Consider the following 27,901-nt stretch of genomic DNA (forward strand, 5'->3'; position numbering starts at 1 on the left):
GAGATACAGTCACATGGGTGCAGGGAGGGACTGTGGAATGTGAATAGAGAGCATCCTGGAGATTACACAGGTGCATGTTTGAGACCGATGGGCAGGGGTTCTGTGTGTGTGTGTGTGTGTGTGTGGGGGGGGGGGTTGTGTGACTTAATGCAGTATGAAGGTTTCATAACTCCTTTGGTATCCATAATCTCAATTTGTGAATCATTTGGTTCACTTACACTTCACTGTAATTAGTACATTTGGTATTTATAGCACTAGTAGTATACTGCATAGTATGGAGGTGTTCTTTTTTTTTTAAGTTGCTGACACAGACGTTATATATTTGCTTTGACAATATTGTTATGTTTACTGATAAATACAGAGGACAACACACATTCACAGTATTCTCTTGAGACTAGAGGGCCTTGTGAACCTCGCCACCTGTGTGTGTGTGTGTGTGTATGTGTGTGTATGTGTGTGTGTGTGTGTATGTGTGTGTGTATGTGTGTGTATGTGTGTGTGTATGTGTGTGTATGTGTGTGTGTATGTGTGTGTATGTGTGTGTATGCACACATGGGGGAGCATTAAGATAGTGATTCAGGAAGTACGTGTTTAGAACAAGAGAGGGGGAGTGTGTGTGCATTGGAGAGGCTCCTTATCTAAATGAAGAGGTGGGTCAGAGTCATGCCCAGGTCAGTGCACAATGGCTTCCTATGCCCGCAGGCACGGACACACGCACGCACGCATGCACGCACACACGTACGCACGCACACACACACACACACACACACACACACACACACACACACACACACACACACACACACACACACACACACACACACACACACACAGTGGCATGCACAGATAGACACTAGGGGGTGCTAGAGCACCACCTGCCCTTGCCCTTTGGACAGCAATGTGCCCTTTTGGGCAATATTATTATTTTTTGTACAGTGTACAGGATGTGGACCTTGGTGACATTGATCAATTCTTGATTAAAAAAAAAGCTTCTAATATATTATTTATACCCCACAATCTATAAATCTCACACTATTAAGGCAACCGGCCGGTTCCACTCGCTGCACAAGGTGCCCTTTTTTCACTTGAGCACCTGCCCCTCTAAATGTATGTGCACGCCACTGCACACACACACACTAACACACACTAACACACACACACACGCTAATGTACCGCTCTGTGTGAGAGCTATCATGCATCAGAGCAGTTTTGCTACATGGCATTTTGGTATAGTGGGACATTGAGCTATAAACCTTTAGGTTTCAAGTCAGCCCGCCATCTTGTACAATGTTCAATACATAAATCTTAAAAAAGCTTTAAAAAGAAATTCACATTGAACATTGCATTGAATTGAACTCACTCTCTTTATTTTTCTCTATCTACATATCTAACCCAAGTGTTCGTATATGTTCCTTTTTCTGTGCTGCCCACTTTCTTTCTTAAAAATGTTTTTATACGACCTAGTACATTTCCCCTGTGCCACACGGACACTTACTTCATACTGCCCAGTTTTACTCAAAAATAAATAAACAAAACCTTTTTTACAGAGTAACTTGCTGCGGTAGCCTGTTTTAACCACTCGTTAAATCAGGCTTGTGGTGCCGCGCTACGTTTTATTTTATTTTATTATTATTAAGCTAAACAAACTGTGGGTTAGGGTTAGCCATTCATTTGTCAGCCATTTCCTGACACTTAGTGACTTTTTCTGTGCAGTCTTTAGGTGTGATAGATTATTTCCAGTAGGCTTACTACCACTACCCTGTGTTATATTTTGGTTCAGAGGATACATAGTAGATAGAGAGAGAGAGAAAGAGATGCTTAATTCTTTTTAATGTGGTTAAAGAGTCGATGAGAAATACAAAACAATTTCCCAGTACTGAAGAGTAATGGCCTGAGCTTCAGAGGGACACACACGCGACTCGAGTGTGTCCATATGTGGGTGTATCGGGTAACCCACACCCACGCCAAATCTAGTATTTCTAGGAGTGCTTGTGTTCGCGCGCATCAGTGCACGTGGATGTGTGTGTTCGTGCGTGTCAGTGCACGTGGAGGACGTGTGCGTACACGTGCATGTTTGTGTGTGCGTGATATTAGGTTACTTTTTAACAGGTGGAACTGGAACAGGCTGTGTCCCATCTGTGATTAGATGTAGAAGTATCAGGTTTAGGAGTGATTGAAGGGAGCGGAGTTCTGTTATAAGGTGGACTTTCATTTTTAAGGGAGATAAAAAGTTTGTTTTCTTTTGTAAAAAGACAGACCTCTTTATCACTTGCCACTTAATGTTTTTATTGACAAAAAATATAAAGAGATTTGTAAAAGACAAAAGAAGGTATTTGGTATTTACATTTTTTTGTACATTTCTCATTTTAGAACACACCTTGTAATCATGTTTTGTTGATTTCTTTGTTCTTGTGTGTCTCCAGTCATGGCTGAGGATGTATGGCTACCTGCCCCAGGCCAGTCGGCAGATGTCTACCATGCGTTCTGCCCAGATCCTGTCTGCTGCCATCAGTGACATGCAGAGGTTCTACAACCTGGAGGTCACCGGACAGATGGACCAGCAAACTGTCAAGTACGCCAGCTAGCTCCTCGCTTTTGTGAAGGATTCTTGAAACCTCTGTTAGAGCAAGACACACCGAGTAGATTCACTCTCTCGCTTTGGGACTCATCAAACATATTCCAGCTGGTCATTTGCGGACTCAACCCAAACGGATGTTTTTGTTTCCAGGGGTTTCAAATTTCCAATTTAGGTCCCACACCACTTTTTAAGAAATGCTGAGTTAGTGGGCTAAATCAAACTGTTCTGCTGTTCTACTGTGATACGTTTATTTTCTGCACTGTCCTCATATCTGCTTGCCTTCACCCTCCCCTCTCCCCTTCCCACAGATCCATGAGGCGACCCCGCTGTGGCGTTCCTGACAAGTTCGGAGGTCAGATTAAAACCAATGTGCGGCGGAAACGGTATGCCCTGACGGGCCACAGGTGGAACAAGGGTCACCTCACTTACAGGTAAAACATTTCTTTAAGTATAAAGGTGGCTGTTTCGATATGTGTAAAATAAAAATACTTTGTACTCTCAACAAGAGGCGAAATCCATACACAATGAGAAATTATTTACCCAATTCAAAAGAGTCAAGACGTCATACATTTTGTGCGTTTATTAGATTTTTGTGTTCCTGTGGGGTTTATACAGTGCTGTGGTTAGGGACCAGTAATACTTTTCTTCTCTAATCCTATCTCTCTCCCTGCCTCTAGTATCCAGAACTACACACCCAAGATCGGCGAGTATAACTCATACGAGGCCATCCGGAGGGCCTTCAAAGTCTGGCAGACGGTCACCCCGTTGACCTTTGACGAAATCCCCTTCCAGGAGATCAAATACGGCCGCCGCAAGGAGCCTGACATCATGATCTTCTTTGCCTCGGGTTTCCACGGCGACAGTTCTCCGTTTGACGGAGAGGGAGGGTTCCTGGCCCATGCCTACTTCCCTGGGCCCGGCATGGGAGGCGACACGCACTTTGACTCTGACGAGCCATGGACCATCGGCAACCAGAACCTGCAAGGTAAGAGGAGGCGGCGTCCTCCATACAGGCAGTGAGTTTTGTACCACAGATATGACTTCGCATGATAATTAACAAGCTCCTTCAACTGAAAAGACCTGGGAGAGAGTTCAGTTGACATGATTTGAGTGCTTGTGATTTGTTGCGCTTAGCTGTGCTGAATAAAGTTTTTAGTTCAACTGTCGCGCTACAGAACAGAGCAGTGCAAAACATCATGCTCTGCTGGGTCGTTATAATTCATTGCAAACAGCTGTCTCTACTGCCCTCCAACCCCAAACATGCGTTCATTTAAAACAGTCTTTTCCAATTTCCTCCGCGAGGCTAACTGAAGTTGGCGCAGCCCAGTCAGCTACATCATCTCTCATTTGTCAGGCTCCTCTCCTCAGCTTACCTCCATTAAACTTCAAAGTCTGTGCACATTGACATCACATGGCCCTCGCCCCCAAAGCGGTGCCTCCAAGTGGCTCTAAAATGTACCCCCTCTAAGTAGCTCTGAGCATTACATGAACATTTATATCCTTCTGCATGAACGCACACGCACGAACGCACGCACGCACGCACGCACGCACGCACGCACACACGCACGCACGCACACACACACACACACACACACACACACACACACACACACACACACACAAGGAGAGACAGACATGGTAGATGACAGGGTAGGAGAGCCCATTGTCACCAAATACCCCTTGGGCAACAAGGTTAATGGTTGAACAACCATGGACAAGAATAAGGGACAGAAAGGGGACTGTGTGTGTGTGTGTGTGTGTGTGTGTGTGTGTGTGTGTGTGTGTGTGTGTGTGTGTGTGTGTGTGTGTGTGTGTGTGTGTGCGCGTGTTATTGTGTGTGAGTAGGATTAGCTACTCATGTGCAACTCTGCATTCATTATCTGTATAGTGTGTGCGTGCGCGTGCATGTGTCTGTGTGCTCTCCGGTGTGTGGGAGGTGTTGCAGGACAGATCACAGGGACAGTGGAATTCCACAGTAAGTGGGAGTGTGTCCCACTCAGGGAAATCAGTAGACTAGACCCATTGTTACAGCTAACTCTAGGAACCCACCAGACGTGTAAGCATACAGCGGTTTTTCTGCTCCATGTTAATGAGTGCAGCCGTTCTCACTGGCCGGACACGGACACTATACTCGTGCACGCTTGTCTGCGCCCCTTCTCATTGAAATGTGTCGACCAGATTGTCCCGCTGTGGCTAGGGCAAACCTGCGTGCATGATAAAAGATCTTCAAACATATGCTGAAAATGGGGCAACATGAGAAAATGTACATTAAGCATTTCCTTTTGTGATGAGTTTTTGTACTTTATCTTGCTGCTGACTCATTGCCATTGTCGGTGAATTACTTATAAACCTGTTGACGCATACTGTTCTTGAACAACCTCTATGAAACAGATATCCCGTCTGCCTGACAAAACCTCTATGCCAACTGTGTATGACACATTGTCATGAATGCGCCTCTAAACAGCTGATGCACTGTAGGCTAATAGCAGCAGGAGGTCAGCACCCTTCATAGGACAGAGCTAATCACTGGAAAAACCCTGGCCAATAGTGATGAGCTGATGTTGGCTGTTATCGCCATTCATAATGCTTGAAGCCTGACAAGCGCAGTTTGTCGTTCGACAAACTGCAAATTATGCTTTAGTGTGCATTTCCTTAAGAAGGATTCCCCTTCGTTGCTAATGAATCAGCTACTGCATGAGTCGGGCTAAATTATCTGACAAAGATCGTGGACGGCAGCAGGGAGTGAGCGTTCAGGCAACCTGCAGTGAGCATTGTGGAATTTTCATTAAATAGAGTGAGAGAGAGAGAGACAGATAAAGACAAGGAAAGGGCATCGGATATGTTGGCTGTTTCTCTGCTTCTCTAAGATGTTTGAAGTTTTTCCTCACCTTTTTTTTGCCAAGTCAAATGGTTGTCACGGTTACCTCACAAAGCCTTCTTTCTCTATCTTACGCACACTCACTCTTTTCACCTCTCTCTCTCTCTCTCCCTCTCTCCCTCTCTCTCTCTCTCTCTCTCTCACTGTTAACTGTGGCTTAGCAAACCATGAGGATATTCATGTGACTCTAAAATTAACCTGGAGGGCTGAGAGGGAGAGAAAGTGTGTGTGCGTGTGAGAGAGAGAGAGAGAGAGAGAGAGAGAGAGAGAGAGAGAGAGAGAGAGAGAGAGAGAGAGAGAGAGAGAGACAGAGAGACAGAGATAGAGACATGGGGTAAGAATGAAAAATGACAGGCATCTGGAGCATCTCTCCTTCTCTCATGTGGAAGGCAAAGGATGGATGACATCAACTAGCTCTAAGGCATGGTGGAATGATGTCACAGACACACGCCCTCGTTCGACCAATCAGCATCAGCCCTCGGTTCAGACAGAATCAAAGGTCAATGAGAGCAGGGTGAGGGAACAAAAGAAGCACTGACCAAGGGGAAGTACCCAGCGGTCTGCTGGCCCTGCTACAGAGATGACCCATAGGAATGGTTCAGCGAAAAATGTGTCTTTTTTTCTTTCTGTTTTTGGCTTTTTTCATATTGCCGTCCGCAGGAAGTCTTTTGTGAGAGAGGGAGTTGACATGGCGGTCAGTGTGTCACAGCTGCATGCCATGCCTTGTCGCCATGTTAATGCATAATTATCGTTGTGGCTACAGACAACGGCAGCCTTTGATTGGATAGAAATGTATGCAAAAAAAGCCACGATTGGTATCGGTAAATGATGTCTGTCTGTGATGCATTTCTCAGATACGTGGAGATAGGAAAAGGACCTTCACTGGCACATTCTTGGACATTAATTCCAAGGACTGGGAGCATGTTTCTGCTGACTGTAGCACGTGCAGTCTTAAATCCCTGTGTTTTTGTTAAGACAAACAACATGTGTGTGTACACACACACGCGCGCGCACACACACACACACACACACACACACACACACACACACACACACATGCACACATGCACACATGCACACACGCACACATATGTGTACACTATGGACACTGAAATTAACTACCTGGAAAGACATCCGTCATCCAGTAACCTTGACTTTCAACCAGGTGTCTTTTTTAGGTTTAGGTTAGGAATTCAAAGGGCATCTCTTCTCTTGGGGACCTCTTTGAGGATGGAGTCCTTCCTTATCATCTTGACTTTAATCGGATATAGAAACAGAAATTCTCTTATTTATCCTCTTATTATTCTTTCCGATGAGAGGTTATGAAGGAAACTCCTTTATAGGCTGATTTGAAAGTATCTGATTTCAAAAAGCAGATGTTCTTTTCTACAGTAGATTCGATCTTGCAATATTCTGAATTATCATGCCTTTGGTCAATGAAAGCCGGGAGAGGGAACTGGGTATAGAGATTATAGAATAAATGTGGGAGGATATCTGGGACAAAAAAACAAAACAAAAAACAATCGAACCAGGGCATCGCATCTCAAAATACTACACAAAGTGCATTTATCACCTGATCGCCAAATTTAAACCTGCTAACTGTCCATTGTGCCCTAAATGTAAAATAAATTCTGGCAGTTCAGAGTTCATACATGCTGCCTTTGGTACTGCCTATTGAGAAGCTATCCTGCATTAAATGAAGAAGAACCTGAACTGGATCCAGTATCACTAGAATACTTGTCCTCCCTAGTATGCACATTATTGATGCTCATCATAGAAAACGGATTAATGTTTTGACATTCTGTGCAAGGAAAACCACCTTACTAGTTACTACAGTTGATCTCCTGTTAGGCTCCCACAATCCCGAGCTGGCATAGGATAATAATGAACCATATTCCATATGACCTCATTTCTTGGCTATGTGGGCTCCAAGACCGAAATGTGGAAATCCATTCTTGACTGTGTGAATGTGTCTACCATTCCTTCTAAAGCCTTTATATAGGGCATATGGGATGCTGGAGTCTGGCTGTGGTGATATTGTAATATATATATAAAGTGGACTCAAATTATGGATAAAGTACGACAGATGTGTCTTTTTGTTTTTGGTGTCCCCTTTCTCTGATTATGCTGAGCTATGTGGTGTAGTGTTGTACTCTATTTTATTCTTCCTGCTTCGTGGTTCTTTGAGTGCAGATTCTGCAGAACATTGCATTATTCTCTCTCATGTTCTTCTCTCTTCTCTCTCCGTCCATCCATCCAGGTAATGATCTGTTCCTGGTAGCGGTGCACGAGCTGGGCCATGCCCTGGGTCTGGAACATTCCAACAACCCGATGGCCATCATGGCTCCGTTCTACCAGTGGATGGAGACGGACGACTTCCAACTGCCAGAAGATGACCGTCGGGGGATTCAGCAGATCTACGGTGGGTTTAGGACAGGCCTATGAGGACATCCTCTCTCTCTCTCTCTCTGCATTGCCGGCTTATTGCGCTGACAACACACATCGATCAATGTGTTCAGATTTTGGTATCCGTATTGTGTGGGTGAAAGAGGCTCCCTCTACCTCCCCCTCTGCGTCTCCTTATCACTGTTATGACTTGCACAGAAGCTCTACAGTGTCTTGGTCTTACATTAGTCTATTTCATAATAAAAGAAAATCTCTTTGTTAAGGACATTGGAATAAGAAAAATGTATGCGGCCACTGTCCTACTGTCTGTTGACATGGATAATGTCATGTTGTTGTGTGTAAAGCACATTGAATTGCCTTGTTCACTCTGAAGTAATGTTGCCCTGTCGCCCCTGTTACGTGTTGTCTTGATGCCATAATGATGTAATCCATCTGAAGAAAGCGAGGACTATACAGAGACATTGGAGTCACTTGGAGGGGGGATGACATCGGGGACGAGGGGGGAGGGAGGGAAAAAGGGGGGGGGGACCTGGGAAATGCACTAATTACTTTTTCTATGTCTAAGAAATATGCATTCTATACTGCACTGCTTTTTCCAAATAAAAAGTAAAAAAAATACACTTGCTGTGCCTTGCAAGTCTGACCAGCCCTGCTTGTAACAACAGGTCAACTAGACAGCAGCCCTACTCAGGCCCTGCCCACGGTGACCCCCCGTCGCCCGGACCCCCGGCCCCCACAGACGCCCCCACAGACGCCCCCCCGCCACCCCGACAGGCCCAGGACCACTGACAGGCCGGACCACTACGGCCCCAACATCTGCGAGGGGAACTTCGACTCAGTCACCATGCTCCGAGGAGAGATGTTTGTATTCAAGGTAAGGGAAGCAACGCACAAGGTCCTTGCAGACATACAATGCTTTTGAGTAAAGCATTAAAGAACAGAGAAGAGAGCAGTTTGTGTGTCCGTGCGTCGATCTGTGGTGGATTGTTCTGCAGAGAAACTGTTGACTTGACTCACTAGAGTATATAAAACATCACAGAAAATCTGGCGTGCGGTTACGTTAGCGTACCGCACTCTCCGGGATCGCCCGCGGGGCCTTTCAGGCAGGTGTCTGTCTGACCCGAGCCTGTTTCCAATCAGGTCCTCGCTGGTTGTAAAACAGCAGGCATGCTGTCTTTTATGGAACGGAACGCTGTTAAAGGGGCGGGGTGCGGCCACTTGTGACTCTCAGGTGTGTGTCTTTAAAACCCCCTGGTCCCACAAATCCTCCATATGAGCCATGGCAGCAGTTAGCTATTAGCTGGGCTTTACCTCCATGGGACGTGTTACATTCTCGGCAACTACGTTAGCTAGTCTTGTGGCCCTGGTCCTTGTTAACTCCTCAGTTTTGAATTACATTTTACTCACCCCAGAGTTGTGGGTGACCAATCAGAGCCAAATATTCAAATTGATACTTAATTTGTTTTTTTATTAAGATTTGTATTTGGCTTTTCTGCCTTTATTGATAGTTGAAGTGAAGATGGACAGGAACAAGGGAGGGAGAGAAGGGGAGAGACACGCAGGAAAGGTCGTCATGAACGGGACTCTAACAGAGCGTATATGTGGCATGCACCTGGACCGCTAGGCCAGCAGGTGCCCCAAAGTGAGACTTTTTTTGCTGTGACGTAGGAATCTTTTTGTAACGACAGCTTGGAAATAAATAACCACATTTCCAGACTAGGTCCTCGTGTGCTGGATTTCGACTGTGAGGGATATCCATGACTTCTTTTGTGATAAGATTGTTCTCGCATGTCCGCTGAGTTCAGAGAGACACAGCACTGTCAGTGGAGCTCTCTTTAAAACTATTAATGCTGAAAGTAAGTTTACTGTCCTTTGATGTAAAAAGAGATCTCTATAGATCGCTTGATAATGACTTGTCATTTCTGAAGTGAATTGTGCTTTATTTTTGAAGGTGTAAACTAACTCTATGGCACTATGACGTGTCCTGCGCTGGACTGTGTCTGTATCTGTACCCACTGCGATGGGTATCTGTGACAGAGGTCAGAGGAGGTGTCCAGTGCTGGCAGCGCTGAACAAAGAGATTGTGTTCTGATATGACAGAGCAGTAGACAGAGAATATCAAGACCACAGGCCGCATATTCCCCACTGTGGATGGGCCATGTCTTAAGTCAACATTGGGTGGCACATCTGTTGTATTACCAGGCTCCATCTAATAACATCTCCTATCAGTGTGTGCATGGGAGTCTGACATTGAGCAGGGGTGCCCACGCTTGGCTTCTTCCAAACATATGTTTCAAAATATACCGAAATGTCCAAAGCCAACTAACTAGTCTCTAGTGTGTGTGTGTGTGTGTGTGTGTGTGTGTGTGTGTGTGTGTGTGTGTGTGTGTGTGTTGGCAGTGATCACTGGACACTGGCAGGTCTCAAGTGCGTGCGAGCGCTGTTCACATTCTTCAGCGTTTATATTTCCTTTGTTGTGCACCAACCTAAAAGGTTGTAGATCTGCTATCTTCAGTGCATGACACAGGTGTGCAACTAAGCTTAAATCACCCTTTACAGCCTTCTCTTCTCCTCCCACACTGATAGTAAAGGCTAGCTCTGCTAAACCACAGAAAAGGCAGATGTGATTGGTTGCGTGCGTGCGTGCGTGCGTGCGTGCGTGCGTGCGTGCGTGCGCGCGTGCAGTGCATGCATGCAAGGGTGGGTGGATGGATGGGTGTACCCTCTTGTGTAAAGTGCCACTCTACATGGAGTCCTGTCAATTATACGGAGAAAAAGAGCTGTTATTCTTAAAGGTAATTGCAGCATTGCTCTTTTCCACTTTTCTGTTCCTTCATGGACAGAACACATTGAACTGCTTTCTGTTCTGTTCTGTTCTACTCCAGGGTTTCTCAAATGGGGGTATGTGTGCTCTGGTCCATAGTATTAATGCCATTTGCATCAAGGCTATGGGACTCTCCACTCCATTACCTGCCACCGCATGACATGCAGCACAACCTCTCGGCTTCTGCAAAAATACAAAGAACGATTTTGCTACTAAATCACCCAAAGGAAAAATCTAGTCAATGGGATTTTCTTGGCAATATCGGTAGAGGGCGCAGTGGAGTAACTAAAAGTATTTTTTCTTCCGGTGAAAAAAAATCTTTTTCTGGCCAAAAAGTGCATTTTATACGTGTGACGGGGGTTCAGAGTGTGTCCACTGGGGAAAGTAGGATTTTGTCATCACAAAACCATCTTTGTATTGGTGAGTAGCGAAATCGTTCTTTGTATTTTTGCAGAAGTCGAGTATGGACCAGAGCTAGTGTGCCCCTAGGGGTATTCAGAGGTAGTGCAAGGGGTACGTGGGAAGAAAAAGTGCAAAACGTTGAACCTGTGTGTGTTGAATGTGTTCAAAACCAAATTAAGTCTAAAGCGGGACTAGCAAAACTATTATTCAAGAGAAAATGATACTTATTTGCTGAATGCTGTTTCATTTATAACATATTGACATCAAAACTGGACGTACTGAAATGTTATGGCTTCAGTTTAAAGCTAATTTAAAGCTAATTTCAACTCGCTAATTTCAATTTGCTAATTTATAACATCATATGGTTTTCTCTTGCAGTTCTCTCAGCAAAAGGTTGTACTTCAATGTGGAAATTTTTTATTCAGAAATCAGGGAAAGAGAGTACAGCAATCAAAATCGTTTGAGAACCACTTCTCTCTATTCTATTCTATTCTATTCTATTCTATTCTATTCTACCAGCTATGTTTACTTCTGTACTGTGCTCAGCTCCATTCCATGCATCGTTTCAGTGCTGTATTGTCTGCCAGGAGTGTGTGCGTGTGTGTTTGTGTGTGTGTGTGTGTGTGTGCGTGCGTGCGTGCGTGTGTGCGTGCATGCGTGCGTGCGAAGGCTAGCTGTGTCTGCCAGGAAGAAGCAGCTCTGAGCTTACCGTTACATTACCCAGGACAACCTGCACTATTGACTCACTAATAAATGAGTCAAATGGCTGCAGGAGTAAATCTATCTGCTAGTGTGCGTGCGTGCGCGCACGCGCGTGCGCGTGCGTGGGCGTATACAACTGTGCATTTCACTGGTGTTTATGTCTATATGGGGTTATTGCAGGGTCAGAGCCCACATTTGGGTGTATGTCTTGGATAAGTATTAAGATTAGGGTAAAAGTCAGTAAAAAGTACAAGGTGGGTAAATAAGTTCACGACGTTAACAAATGGATGTAGTCCATGCAAGGTCCCCACAAGTGTGTGTGTGTGTGTGTGTGTGTGTGTGTGTGTGTGTGTGTGTGTGTGTGTGTGTGTGTGTGTGTGTGTGTGTGTGTGTGTGCGTGCGTGCGTGTGTGTGTGCGTGTGTGTGCGCGTGCGCGTGTGTGGGTGCGCACCTTGTAAGCAAACCTTTTATGTGTGCTTGTGGTTAAATTGGAGGAGACATACTGTTTAGCCACTCTGGGTAATTCCCCCACATTACCACTGTGCATTTTGTGCTGACTTGAACAAATGTATCGGTTTAACAGTTCTTTGTAAAAGTCTACAATACATCATGCATGTAGCAAGCCCAGGGCAACTGAGGGTTGTTGTTGTTGTGTGTGTTTGGCAAAAGTAACTAAGTACATTTACTCAAGTACTGTACTGTATTAAGTACTGTACAATTTTGAGGTCATTTGTATTCACTTGAGTATTTCCATTTCTTACTTACTTCTACTCCACTACATCTGAGACAAATATTGTACATTTACTCCACTACAATTATTAGAAAACTTTAGTTACTAGTTACTTTGTAGATTTAGATAAACATACATTAACCACATCAGCTGTATATATATATACATTTCGGCCATTTGAAAATCTACAAGCTCTTGGTCTACAATCCGATCTAGCCGCTACTCGTCCAACACAGTGGGCGTGATCTGCTATTTTCAAAAGATGTCTCAAAATGGGACTTTAAGTACATTTTGATTCCAATACTTTTGTGCTTTTACTCAAGTAGATTTTGAATTCCGGACTTCTACTTGTAACAGAGTACTAAATTGATTGCAGTATTGATACTTTTACTTATGTGAGTACTTTTTCCACCACTGGTGTTTGGGCCAATGTTGTGTGCGTCTCTGTGTTCAGTAAACACAGAGAGGGACATGTGATACAGCCAGGGAGCAGAGGACTGGATATTATTAGCCTGTTAGGGTTTAGCAGTTGCCGGTTCATGCTGCGTTCAGGTTCAGTTATCATGTGTACTTAGCAGAAAGCGCCAGGCAGCCAATAACCACAGTCCTTATCAGACCATTAGGCCTAGTGGGGAATATCACAGTCAGCTGACTGAGAAAGGCCATCACACTCCACAGTATCACTTTTACACAGTCAAATCCTCAGTGTGTGACTTTAATTCTCATGTTGTAAAAATGGAATGGCCCATTTTAAGTTTATATTTTTCCATACTGTACTACCCGGTATGTCTGTCTTTCTTTCTTTCTCTCTATATAAACTTAACATACACAAATCACCCCCCTCTCTCTCCCCCCTTGTTTTGGAATGGAAGGGATATTTACTGTAGAAAGGAATTTAGTCCATCTTTAGGCATTTTGACCATGGGTTGCTTTAGCCTGGAGGAAGAGAGAGCAAGAGACAGGGCTGCCTAAAGGTAGAACCGCTTGTGTTTAGTTGCTGTTATCGGTAGCTACGGATAAGAAGGGATAAGTAAATACCCCCCCCCATACACACACACACACACACACACACACACACACACACACACACACACACACACACACACACACACACACACACACACACACACACACACACACACACACACACACACACACACACACACACACACATATGTAGCCTATATTTGACATTGTGTTGTCCTTGCAGGGTCGTTGGTTCTGGCGTGTGCGTAGGAACAGGGTCCTGGATAACTACCCCATGCCCATTGGCCACTTCTGGAGGGGACTGCCCGGGGACATAGACGCGGCCTATGAGAGACACGACGGGAAGTTTGTCTTCTTTAAAGGTATGCAACCACACGCACACACGCACACAACATGTTGTGTACCTCAGTTGAGCAAGAGGATAAATAGCTGCATTGAATGAAGCAGAACGCTGTTTGTTAATGTGTTGGTCTGACTACAATCTCATAAAACAGCTCAGTTTGCTTGTTGTCTCTAACGAAGCAGCACTCCCTGTCCTGCCCTGCAGCACAACAGCACCAGCATCGGGTCATATCACTGTTTCATTCATTTGCAATGACGTAGACTTATAGTTTTACTATGGGAACCCATAGGTACTGTGTAAAGCATTACGGTCTGCCCTCCATACATTATGTAGCAATGTATCAAACCTTTTAGCTGATAGTAATCTTTCTTTTCCATTATATGAAGATACCCTTTTTTTTAGTGCATGTCATCAACATATGGAAGCATAAATGGGTCCATAGGGAGCAATTCTGAAATCTATCCACCATCAGCGTTTCCCCTTTATAACCTAATGCAAAGATATTGCTCGGTGGTAATTTACTTCATCAAGTCCTATTTCTGTCAAATTAGGACAGTAAATCAGTTTGCGGGGCTTTCTTTTTACAGATGATGAACACTCATATCCGTTCAAGGAACCAGTGGTATCTATAACGTATCCGTCACACTGGGTATAAATCTTTTATTGATGTCATGCAAGTCGCTTAGAGCTGCTCGTCGTATAGAGTGGCGGATAAAGTTGGAGCCCTAGGGAAATGAGATGCTGTGCCTTTAAGGAGCCTGCCTCCGCCCTGGGCCCTCTTCACTGAATGATGATGTCATAGTTAGTGCGGTGGGCCGGACACTTGGCTGTCATCCATATGCAGAGAGACAGAGACCGAGAGAGAGAGAGAAATGGAATGGAAGGGAGAATGAGAGGGGACCCAGGATTGGCCCTCGAGCACATCTGGTGGATATGCGAGCCAGAGAGAGAAGGAGGCATACACACACGCACGCACGCGCGCACACGCACGCACGCACGCACGCACACACACACACACACACACACACCCTTTGCATTCTTGGCAATGTTACCCATGTCACTTTCATGCCAATGACGCATATTGTATTAAACATTGAACTGATTGAAAGATGGAATGGATGGATGGATGGATGGATGGATGGATGGATGGATGGATGGATGGATGGATGGATGGATGGATGGATGGATGGATGGATGGATGGATGGATGGATGGATGGATGGATGGATGGATGGATGGATGAATGAATGGAAGGATGGTGGAAGGATGGTGGAAGGATGGATGGATGGAAGCACTAGGGAGGGATGGGTGGAGGGGTTGCGTCAACCTCTCGTTCCACCTGGATGCTGTGCTGGGAGGTTTGGCTTTTAAAACGAGGAGCGAGGCCGGAGAGAGGGGCAGGTGGAGTAAAAGCAGGATTGGAGCCAGGAAGAGAGATGTAACTACGCTCGGGGGACGGAGTTCCCGTGTCTGACACACCAACAATAATAAAACTTTCCTTACTACACGGAGCATAGTCTATCTGGCCTAACGACTCCTGATGGACCAATTCAGGCCAAACCCAAACTCATAGTCCATGATGTATGACTTGTTTCTGTTTCTTTATTTGTGTTCGCATGCCAGCAAATCATTGTTGCATTTACACGATTTACACCCAAAACGCTGATTTAGTTTCTCTTATTGTTCGCATGCCTTTTCAATTATTTAGTGTTTCAGCGCCAGTAAATTAGCTGTGTGTGTGTGTGTGTGTGTGTGTGTGTGTGTGTGTGTGTGTGTGTGTGTGTGTGTGTGCGCGTGCGTGCGTGTGTGTGTGCGCGTGTGGAGGGGGAGCATATCTATGCATGTATGGTAGTGTTAAGACTTTCCAGAGCTACCACCTCAGTGGGAGTGGATGGGAGGGGAAAGTCCCACTGCATGCACCATAAAGGAACGTTAACCATAAAAACTCTATTCTCCCCTTTTCGCCCCCCTGATCTATGCTTCTTACAGTAACCATTCACAGAGAAGATTATGTGCACATTTTATGCCTGTATTTAGGTATCTTATGCCTGTATTTAGGTATCTTATGCCTGTATTTAGGTGCTGGACATCAAGGCTGCACAACATTTCAACCTTTAGATTTTCATCAGGCAAATACTATATGATGCGAAGCCTGCAGAGCTAGTTCAGGCAGGCAACTCGTGAGCGCGCCTACCTGATCAGGTGACTAGTCTCATGCACTCTTTACCTGATCAGAGCGGCTATTTAAACCTATCTACCTACCTGCTCATTCCTGGCTTCTCTCCCGCTGTGCGGTCGTGCGCCGCTGCTGCTGCTGCTGTCTCCCTGCCTCGCTCCCTGTAACCTGCTGCTCATGAAGTTTTTGCAAATCCCACCGCCTCCCCAGCATCCACCTGTATACAGGCTCTGTTTCTAGATCTTATTCATTCCCTGTAATTCTACTTGGCTTATAATTTAACTAAATGTTAATGTTACAGGGAATGAATAGGGACAGAGTCCTGACGCCAAACTATGCTTCATATATCTATATGCTCAATAAATATATATTCTAAATTAACTCTAAGAGTTGTCCTTACTTTATTGCACGGCTTGGTTGAATGCTTTATTCTGATTGGTCAATCGCAGAATTCAGCAGTGTGTTATTTCTTGATAACAGACCGATGCCTAATCAAACCCTCAAAGCACCTGCTGTGCCCCACTGATTTACTGCTGTTTCCAACATAACAGCCATGTAAACACACACACACAATGTCATTTACAGCTAAACATTTGAGCGAGGAATAGACGATGCAGTACCCGAAAATGGATTCTATTTGATCAACTCACTTCCTTGTTTTCCGACAGTGCTGCAAGGAAATACCTTGCTTGTTTTGTTGTGTTTTCCATCTGTTACTTAATCCTTCTCCTCCCCCCCCCCCCCCCCCCCCCCCATCCCCATAGGGAATAAATACTGGCTGTTCCGGGAAGCCAACCTGGAACCTGGCTATCCACTGGAACTGACAGATTATGGCAGAGACATTCCCTATGACCGTATAGACACAGCCATCTGGTGGGAACCCTCTGGCTTCACCTATTTCTTCCAAGGAGACCGGTAAAGAACTAAAGCTTTTACACTACAGTCACAGTGTATAAATGTACACTTTATACACTGTCATGGTGCAAATTCATCCTGAGGATTTTGCTCTGTATCCAGATGAAAACATTCATAACTTGTATTTATCTATTATTTATGTATATATTTTTCTTTTTTGAACTGTGCAGGTAATAGCAGAACGGGGCTTTTCTTTGCTCCTGAAATGGTTAGGGTTATGACTTCTTGCTTTAAATGGTTAGGGTTATGACTTCTAAATGGTTAGGGTTATGACTTCTTGCTTTTCTATCTGGCCTTTATTGATATTCCACAGTGTAGAGAGACAGGAAACAGGGAAAGAGCAGCAATGGTCCGCCGTGCCCAGGAATCGAACCCGGGACTCGCTGTCAGATATCAGAGCCTACTTGGTAACAAGTTGGTATGCGCTTTAACTGATGGAGCCCTGAAGGTGACGTTTATGACATAAGGATAGCAGTGACTGTGTGACTACTGAAAAATCCCCATTGTAAAATATGACTTTACACTAGTCTCAGTTCACTCGGGTTTGGTTTATGAAATTGAAAACTACGAACCATTCCCACTAGTCTCAGTTCACACAGGTTTCTTTTATGAAACAAACCGCAACCCAGACAGTTTGGGTTTTGAACTGCTGATGCTTAATGGGAAACCACCAAAACTACTTGATTTTAAGTTAATTCAGTCCACATAGTGGATTATAACAATCCCCATTGAGCTTATGTGTGAACTAGTCTGTGTATTAAATAACAACATAATTGTGACTTTTGTTAAATGGGGCAGCTGTGGGATTTGTCTGTGGAAGACCTAATTTACAGCGAGGCGGTTCTGCTTCTAGCTTTGAAAGGGAGGCGTTGATGTTCATGAATCTAAACTCAACAGATCAATCACATCGTGAAACACATTTAGAACAGATTTTCCCCCTTTAAAAAACACAGCTGTACGGATCAACTGCTGTGAACTTTTGTCTTTCTCACACACTGCAAGAGGATAGATGCCACTGTAGGGAACACAGTCCTTTAAGACATTATATATAGATTAGTTTCAACATGCTGTCGTTGTGAGGGGATGTGAACACTATGGCCAATATCCTGCTGTGGTGTATACACCACAAGCACATTTAAAGGAGCATTCAGTGATTTGGGTGATATGGAAAACCACCCAGTCCGCCCCGGTAACAAAATGTGCACATGCACGCTCTACAGTGGGGGAAGTGCAACAGTCCAACAGCATGTGCACCAAGGCCCGCCCCCACTCGATCATGATTGGAGGAAGGCCCCTCTCATCCTGATTGGATGAAGGCTTTGCCACCCGCCACCAAAACTGAAACTAGGGTTTTTTTGACCCCAGGGGCTCACTGGGGACAGGGAGGAACTCCTTATATGGTCAGCACACTCTATAGTAGGGAGGATTATCCAGAAAAAAAGAAAAAATAAGTGATATTTGAATTAAGTCAAATCACTGAATATACCTTTAAAACAATAATAATAACTAACAGCTGTTTCTCTGATTTTCCAGGTTACCTTTTTTTTGCTTGATTAAACAAATGTTGGAACATTAATCACAGCAGTGCTGATGGTTACATCCCAACACCATCCACACATACCATTGTGGTACAACTACATACTGTAAGAGTTATTTTTGTCCGGACAATATAGCAGCATAGGTAATAGAGAGAAAAGAGACAAGAGAAAATAGAAATAGAATAGAAAATAAAATTAGAAAGAAATAGATGAGAAAATGGATTCAGGGCCCAGGCGGTGGCGTAACCGTCTGGGCACCCGACTGGTAATCCAGTCGCAGTGTGCCGCGGGTTCGACTCCCGAGCCCGACACGGCCTTTACTGCATGTCTTCCCCCATCTCTCTCCCGTTTCCTGTCAGCCTACTGTCTGTCCCTTCAAAAACCAATAAAAGGCGTAAGCCGCAAAAAAAATATCTAAAAAAAAAGAAAAAAAAGAAAATGGATGCAGTAGTCTAAAGCCTTATTCATAGGATTAGGATAGTTGTCGGGTCACGGTGGTTAGTAAAAACAGAGAGATGTGTTGTATGAGCGTTGACCGTTGTTGTAGCTTCCGGTGGTCACCTCTTCACCCAGAACTGGACTATGAATAGGCCTTAATACTAATAAGATATTCACTAGTAAGAGACCACACCAACTGCTCAAGATTAGGAGTATTTAATGCACAAGTGAGATGTGGGTGTATTGATGAGGAGCCCGGGGAGGGCGAGACTCAGGGTGGGGGCGTAGTCTCGGGAGCGTGACGACCGACGTGCTCTGCCCGGGAGCGGTCGGTCGCCTCGGCTTGGACGCTGCCCCCCCGGGGGCTCCTAGGAGAAGGAGTGAGAAAGAAGTGTTAGCAGGGCAATGCTGAGAATGAAGGGGGTTAGTTGGGGAGGAGGGGGGGGGGGGGATTTGACAGCGCGAGGCAGTATCAAACAGGTAAGAGATGAGACGAGAGATGTATTTATGCTGTGGAGAATGTTACGTGATTGGCCGTGAGACTTGGGAGTCGGGACGCAGGTGAACTTGATAAGGAGGTAGGGGATGGGAGTGATTAGGTTGAGCAGTGGGTGGTATCTACTCCTGAACCTGCGTTGAACACAACTACATATAGAGTAGGTCAGCGTATGTATAATGTGAATGTACTACCCAGGATATTCTAATACACCATCAGCATTTGCCGTACCACATCACGTACAGTACACTTGACATTTAACGTCTAACGTCTAGGTCATAGGACTGAACATACAGTTAACGACGTCTAACTCTAGGTCACAATAACGAACATACAGTTAACGCTGTGTCTGTCCCTGGCTTCTCTGTGCAGGTACTGGCGTTTTAATGAGCAGTCCCGTGCGGCGGACAGAGATTACCCTAAGCCAATCAGCATATGGGGCTCGTCAGTGCCCCATACTCCCAAGGGAGCCTTCCTCAGCGATGATGGAGGTGAGCACGGATGGAGGGAGTGGATAAGTGGTGTGTGTGTGTGTGTGTGTGTGTGTGTGTGTGTGTGTGTGTGTGTGTGTGTGTGTGTGTGTGTGTGTGTGTGTGTGTGTGTGTGTGTGTGTGTGTGTGTGTGTGTGTGTGTGTGTGTGTGCGTGTGTGTGTGTGTGAATACTTGTGAGTACCAAATGTCCCCACAATCTTTAGTATAAGGTTTCCTGGTCCTCACAAAATAATTGTGTTTTTATGGTTAAATAATGTTTGGGGAGATAATTTAAAAAAATCCTGTTTGGGGTTAGGACTAGACATATGGGGTTAAGAGTTTTCCTTGTTTTATACTTTGTGTGGAAAAATTGCCAATGTAGAAGCTCACAGTGTGCCGCACTGAGGCCCGTTTTGAGCTTGTACATCTGCTATCTTTCGACAATTTTGAATGCCGTCCTAAAATGTTGATGTCCTCACAAGTATAGAAATACAAACGTGTGTGTGTTTCGTTCATCAGCCACCATGGAGACAAAGAATCAGGGTGTGGTCTTTCAGTCAACAAACAGAGTGGGGGTGATGTCTGCTTGTGTGTGTGTGTGTGTGTGTGTGTGCGTGCGTGCGTGCGTGCGTGCGTGTGTGCGTGCATGCGTGTGTAAGGGATCCCACATTGGGGAAAAGGCAGCATCATGTTTCCATGTTTAATTAGAGTGAATGTAAAGAGAAAGGAGCGTGTGAGCTCCCTGCAGTCATTAGTCCTACAACCTATCTCAAACCCTCACCCTAACCTTAACCCTCTCCCAACCCTTAACGCACCCCTCACCAACCTTAATCCGGTCGTCTTAACACACCCCTCACCAACCTTAATCCGGTCGTCTTAACACACCCCTCACCAACCTTAATCCGGTCGTCTTAACGCACCCCTCACCAACCTTAATCCGGTCGTCTTAACGCACCCCTCACCAACCTTAATCCGGTCGTCTTAACGCACCCCTCACCAACCTTAATCCGGTCGTCTTAACACACCCCTCACCAACCTTAATCCGGTCGTCTTAATGCACCCCTCACCAACCTTAATCCGGTCGTTTTAACACACCCCTCACCAACCTTAATCCGGTCGTTTTAACACACCCCTCACCAACCTTAATCCGGTCGTTTTAACACACCCCTCACCAACCTTAATCCGGTCGTTTTAACACACCCCTCACCAACCTTAATCCGGTCGTTTTAACACACCCCTCACCAACCTTAATCCGGTCGTTTTAACACACCCCTCACCAACCTTAATCCGGTCGTTTTAACACACCCCTCACCAACCTTAATCCGGTCGTTTTAACACACCCCTCACCAACCTTATGTCTAACTAATGACTAGTCTAAACTAAGTATGCTAACACCTACAGCAGTGCTACCACTAAGGCACCGTATACAGTCGAAACTAAAATGATGTTTCAAAAGTCACACAGTGTTTTGGAGACATGTGAGAGACATCATTTAGTAGATTATATGTGAGTGGAAACGATGTGTTATCGTGTCAAACGCTTGAGTGTAGCACCTTAGTGGTAGCACTGCTGTAGGTGTTAGCAGGGAACTCATACACTCCCTTCCCTTTGAATCTTATCAAGGAATATCATCAGAATCAGTTTTATTGTCACATCATAGTTTTACAGGTAAAAAAGTGGGTGAAATTAGTTTTTGTGCGTAGTTCCCATCATGTAATTCTTTGCAAGAAAAACCAAAGAAAGGGAATAAGAGAGATAGTAAGGAAATCAAGGCAGGAAAAGAGAGAAAGTACAAGTAAAGGGTTTTCTTCTTTGTGGGTCTTACAGTACGTTTTAACAGCGGGCGACAGCCAGACGAATTTTCCGGAATACCGGCGATAGCAGGCGAACGGCCAATAGTCGAAAAGTGGGCGGAGGAACGTCACCCGAAAAGATAAAAATAATTCATCTTTTTGGGCGATACCGGGCGATTAGGCGATGTGTCGGCCGATGCTCACCCGCTGTTAAAACGCACTGTATTTACAAGCTTTTGCCAGAAACGGTACAACCAAAAGGTCTCTTAGCTTATTTACAAGCTTTTGCTACAAACTAAAGGGTCTCTTACGTTTTTCTTCTCTACTATTTCCTCTATAAATTAGTTCTGCATCTGAAATCTGAAAGCTTCAGGTGAATGTTACCTCCATTTTGGACATTTCCCTGATTGATTGAAACCTCTTTCTGTCACTCCCCAGCTTACACGTACTTCTACAAGGGCTCCAAGTACTGGAAGTTTGACAACCACCGCATGAAGAGCGAGGCGGGCTACCCCAAGTCCATCCTGCGAGACTTCATGGGCTGCAGCGTGGACCTGGACCCCGACAAGGACCGCGACACCACGGACACCGACACCACCGTGGACGTCAACCCCAAGTACCCGGACGTCAACCGGCCACCGTTCAACCCCGACGCGGGCCGCGACGCCGACAAGGGCAAGGACCGGGACGGAACCGGAGACAGGGACAAGGACGGCGGGAAGGGAGCCGAGGACAACAAGGACGAGGAGGAGCGGGAGCGGGAGCGGGAGGGACGCGAGGAGGACACCAACGAGGTGGATGTGGTGCTGAAGGTGGACGACAGCGAGGAGAGGACCATGAACATCCTCATGGTGACCATCCCGCTCTTCCTGGTGCTGTGCATCCTGGGATTGATCTACGCCATCATCAACACGCTGCAAAGGAAGGGTGCGCCGCGGCTGCTGGTGCACTGCAAGCGCTCGCTGCAGGAATGGGTCTGACCCTCGTGACCTGTAGTGGCCTTTGAACACTAGATGGACCTTTTGACGACGCCACCCCGCCTACCCCCCCCCCCCCCCCCCCCCCCCCCCGTGCAGCGAACATCGGCGCTCAACCTCCCACCCCTGCTCTTATAGTACATGTGGCTGTAGATGGGTACATGCAAATACTTTATACCAATTTAGGCGCACACACGTACACACGAAGAATACAAACAAGAGACGAGTGATGACACAAACTAAAACATGCATATGTGAGCTCTTAAAGAGCAGGCGTATGCTTACACACGCGCACACACGCACGCACACACACACACACACACACACACACACACACACACACACACACACACTGTCTAACCTTCTCCCCCTTTTCCATGGTGCTCTACAATGCGTTGGCTGTAGTCTATTTATATGAGAGACGTTTGCACATTGTTTTTGTTGATGATGTTGTTTTTGTTTTTTGGTTCATATTGTGCGACTTTAGTTGTTGTTTGTGTTGTTATGTCTAAACCAGGAGGTCTTGCAACCCCACCATTCGCCCAAGCCTCGCCCAAACTCCCACCCCGCCTCACAGTAGGGGCTTCCCCCCCTCCACATCTGCTCACCCCATCATAGTCATAAAGAAAGAAACAAATGGAGACAGGAAGAAAAGCAAACTGCATTTGCACATTGACAGACTGCATCACATACTGTAAAGACGTTTATTTTAATGTTATTTTAACTCCTATCTTCCCTTAATCTTTCCTTATTCCTTATTCCTTCTCCACTTTCCACTTTCTTGTGTGCTGGTGTGTGAGAGAGAGAGAGAGAGAGAGAGAGAGAGGGGCAAAGTAAAGTAAAGAAAAGAAAAGAAACTGAAGAAAAACTGAAGACCATGCACTGAAACGCCGCTAATGCAGCTCTACAAAGACATGGTGCCTCCACACACTGTAGAATGGAATTATTATCCTAGCTGGTGGCTTTTAAGAGCATGTTTTAAGTGTTCAAAACTTCAATGAGGACTTTTGGCTCTAGCTAATGTAAAGGCATGTACAGTATAAGCATCAAGCTGGGCCCCCCTCTCTCTCTCTCTGTGTTTGTGCGTGCGTGTGTGTGTGTGTGCGTGTGTGTGTGCGTGCGTGTTTGTGTGTGTGTGGGGAGACAAAGTGAGAGAGAGAGGGTGTTGGTTAGAGGACAATAATACGCTTGGGGAAAGTGGAAAAGCTGGAAGAGATCAGGTGGGAGGGAGGGGATGACAGACAGAGGCATCATCGTAATGGAGAGAAACGAGAGAGAGAGAGAGGGGGGGGGATCATCTGTGTGAGTTCAGAGGGGAAGGAAGCTTATCTAAAGGGGGCATGAGAGCAGGCCTTCCAGTCTGTCCAGAAAGGGCTTGGCCTGCTCGGGTTACACACATTTTGGATGTGGGTGGTGGTGGGGGTTGTGGAGAGGTCTGGAGGGACGGATAGGTTGTGTGTTGGGTGGGGGGGGGGTAAAGAGGTTCGGCTGACTCGCGTCCGGCAAAGTGAGTGAGAAGCAACTGGGATCGTAGGGGTGGGGGGGGGTGGATGGTAGGAGGAAAGAGACCGGGAAGGAAGTTTGATAGCCCTCCCTAAGGGTCCCTGCTGGCATCGGACCATGTGACCTACATTCTCCAGCCAGCTCCGCTACAAGTGTCGTCCTGAGAGGAAGCGTGAGCTTACATTGTGGGCGATAGCAGCACGAGGGTGGAATACAGTGCTGTAAAGTACTTGTCGCTATCTTTTTCTTCCATAGTCCGTTAAGTGCCACCAAGGCCCGAGGCACTTTATTGTTCTCCTCCTTTGGCTGCGGCAGCATTGCCACTTTCATTTCGCCACGTATTAGTCTACAGATATTACAGCGAAACAAAAGTGCCTGCCTTTCCTCTCTCACTGTTCCCACCCAGATGTCAGGTTTTGTTTCATTGGTGTGTGTGTGCGTGCGTGCGTGCGTGCGTGCGTGCGTGCGTGCATGTGTGTGCGTGTACTGTAGCCGCCAAGTCTATCCAATTTACAGAGCGAGCGGGCATGTTGCTGAGCGTCAGACGAGAGACGAAACAGGGGCCGTCGTGTTACACATCTGACAGAGAGGTGGAGATGGACGGAGGGGGTGTGTGAAGAGAGCTGAACAGAGAGAGAGAGAACAGACCACTTACAGCTGATATTGTCAGGGGAAGAACATGAACGCCACCACCACTAGACCCAACCCCCTCCTCCACCCCAAACCCATCCATCCATCCATCCACCGCCCACACACACCGCAGATTGATCCCTGCGCTGCTCGATAGCAGTTGCCTGGAAACCGTACCGCTCGTCGTCCCTCTGCTGGCCATCTCATTGTCAGGGTTGGGTCTGGGATGGGAGGCGAGCGGGGGCGGGGTGTGTTTGGAGAGGAGCAATGGGAGCTAATCAGTGGTAAAAGCTCTCCTCCTGACATCTCCCACCCCCCTCTCACCACGGCCTATCTCCATCCCTCCCTTATATCAATGTACAGTATGGCCAGCCCCGGCAGAGCTGTGTCTGGACAGACTCAAAGAGTACATGCAGACTCACTGTGCCTAGACACAGTTTATGGCCTTATAGCTCATTTATACTACAGCATATAAATGCTTTACAGTACACCTTATCTCTCATTCCCTCTCATCAGACTTCACGTTGCCTGTTCTGCACAAGACAACCGCAGTCCAAATAAAGCCCTCCTTTTGATGCGTCGCTCACAGAACACGCTGGTAAACAGCATATTCTTACAACCCGCCCAAACTCGACATGAAGTCATTCTCATTGTTCGCCATGGGCTGAGTTGTGCTGGAGGAGTTGAGTAAATAGTACTACACAGCTAAACAGACGTGGGAAGCTTGAGGGGGAAAATGCATGGCCCTGTGCGAGTTCTCTGGGAACTGATCCAAGATCCCGATTTGTTTTGTTTAGCCATTTATTGTTTCAGAACACTGCAGGGAATTGAGAAGAAAAAATATGGATACGAATAATTCTGTCAGCGAGTGATTGATGTTTGTGTTGGTGTTTGCGCGCATGCATGTGTATGAGTGTTCATGCATGTGTATGAGTGTTCATGCGTGTGTATGAGTGTTCATGCATGTTTGGGATTATTCGAGGTGTTTCATTAATCTGCGCTGCACTCATCTAAAGGGAGGAGGCCTATTTTCGACATCTTGATTGTAAATCTCTCAAACTCTCTCCCTTTTATTTCTCTTTCTGTGGTTCTTAATTACTTCATCCGCCTCTTTCTTTCTTTCCAGCCATATCTCAACCCAGCCCTCCATGCCTGGGGGGACTGGAACAATAATGGTCCTTCTCTCTCCCCTACTCTCTCTTCACCCTGTCTGTCTGACTGTCTCTCTCGATCTCATTGTCTTTTGCTCAATCTTTCTTCACTTCTCTCTCTTTTAATACACACAAACAGTGCATTATTGTCTCCCCTGCATGGTTAGAACAGGCCTGGGGCCCGTGTCACAGAGCAACCCCCCTCCCTTCTCTTTAAGATCCACCTCCTGTGCCCTTTCATTGACTGGAGTAAGCAACCTTTTCCCTCCGGCCATGTTCAGAAAGTTCCAGTATTGTTGAATGGCTCACATAGAACTTATCCCGGGTTCAAATGAATCATTCTCAGACTGGACATTGTTGGTTCAATTGAGACTCTGTGATGGCACCTGACATTCAAGAATCAAAATTGTGAAAGTGGAGCAAATACAAATAGCATAAAATCCAGCGAATAGAAATAGCCTACCATGATATGGTATTATGAGATTTGAAGAACTGTCAGGTAACTTGACATCACTGAGTCTGCCTGAACCCTTATGCTTCTCAGGATCTACGGTATATCTGTTAATGTTGAATGTTCACCTCACTGAATCCACCCCCGTTTTAGCTTTGAGCTAAGGTGAAACTGTTTTTTATTTGTTGGCTGACAATATCGGCTGTATATATGAACAACATCTGAGTCATTATTCCTCTGCCAACAGAACCTTTAGCCAGAAGGCTAACATAGTTACCTCTCTATGTTCTACTCTTATGGAGTCTGTTGTCTTTCAGATTCTACAGTCACATTGCACTGTCCTCTCCTGCACTGCCCAATAATAACCACTAGCTTAAGAGAGAACCCTCACTCTGTCTGCCCTGTGTACTCCAATACTCAGCAAACTCATCAGACTATGAAGAAACAAGCTCAATGGAAAATACATGGACTGACTCACACTTTCACTCCTGTTTCTCAACTCTGACTTATGATGCGATCAGACACTGACTTTTGAGCGGATGAATGGAACTGATGATCACAGGATCATCAGTTCCATTGATCCGCTCGAAAGTCAGTGTATGAGTCTCTCCGATTCTCTCCTTGCTGTCAAGTGTGCATCTCACCTTGTTCATTGTGCCTAACCACAACTAAAACCACTTATATAAAAGCACCGCTTTGCTAACCCAAAGTGAAGAGATGGGCTAAAGAGGGAATCTGAGGTGTGGGGGGGAAGACTTTGAACACATATTGTATGTTTCATTGCAGTAGATGTGTGTGGCAAATTGGGAAATTACTTTACTTCTCCAATGACAGAACTGAGAAGAAAGAAAAAACATTATGGGAATAATGGCAAGACTGACAAAAAAATCACTTGAGGAGCATATGGACAATTTGGCTCCACATTGTCCAACTAAATACTTTAAATAGTTCATGCTGAGTTGAAGCTGCAGCAGACAGCAGGTAGCAGGTAGTTATTACTGGTAAGTTAGTAGTTGTCTTTTTCTCCACTATTTACTGGCTGTCTATTAGAAGACTTGGTAAACTGGCCACGTCTTAGCATCTCACTCAAGGTCCTTCTGAACGTCTGTACTTGTTGAGTGGTTGTTAGCAGATGGGTAAGATTTTACCCACTTTCTGATAATCGCCGTCATCCTCAACCGGGAGGAGATGGATAAATAAAACAACAAGCGACGAAAACATACGTGAATATTGTTTGTCTTTCATTGTTGTGATTTATTTTAATTGTCATTTTAATTTGTTTTTTAATTTTATTTTGTGCGGTTCTTATTTCTCTCTAAACTTGATGACATTGTCAACGTTTTTGTTAACATTCCGTTTTGGATTTGTGTTGTTCTTTTTCTTTTGATCGGTTGCTATTTTTATTTTCATGTAGAAAATTGTAGAAAAAAAAAGATTTTATACATTTGTGTTGTTGTGTGTTCACCTCTAGTTGAGTGTGTTAACAATCCATGCTGGACATGTACACATTAAA

At 45.5% G+C, this 27,901-nt stretch overlaps 1 protein-coding gene across 1 annotated transcript in view; it reads left to right on the plus strand.

Annotated features, from left to right (window-relative positions):
• mmp15b (matrix metallopeptidase 15b) overlaps positions 1-23,479 on the plus strand; it is a 30,499-nt gene extending 7,020 nt beyond the window's left edge. The window contains exons 2-10 of the mRNA XM_079497224.1: positions 2,424-2,572; positions 2,887-3,009; positions 3,256-3,563; positions 7,717-7,878; positions 8,528-8,736; positions 13,731-13,869; positions 16,790-16,940; positions 19,785-19,903; positions 22,115-23,479. Of these exons, the coding sequence (XP_079353350.1) occupies positions 2,424-2,572; positions 2,887-3,009; positions 3,256-3,563; positions 7,717-7,878; positions 8,528-8,736; positions 13,731-13,869; positions 16,790-16,940; positions 19,785-19,903; positions 22,115-22,656 (1,902 nt within the window). The 3' untranslated portion in view covers positions 22,657-23,479. The remainder of the gene's footprint in view (positions 1-2,423; positions 2,573-2,886; positions 3,010-3,255; positions 3,564-7,716; positions 7,879-8,527; positions 8,737-13,730; positions 13,870-16,789; positions 16,941-19,784; positions 19,904-22,114) is intronic.
• The last annotated feature ends 4,422 nt before the right edge of the window (positions 23,480-27,901 follow it).

Source organism: Electrona antarctica, assembly GCF_951216825.1.
Source record: "Electrona antarctica genome assembly, chromosome: 3".
NCBI classification, from domain to species: Eukaryota; Metazoa; Chordata; class Actinopteri; order Myctophiformes; family Myctophidae; genus Electrona; species Electrona antarctica.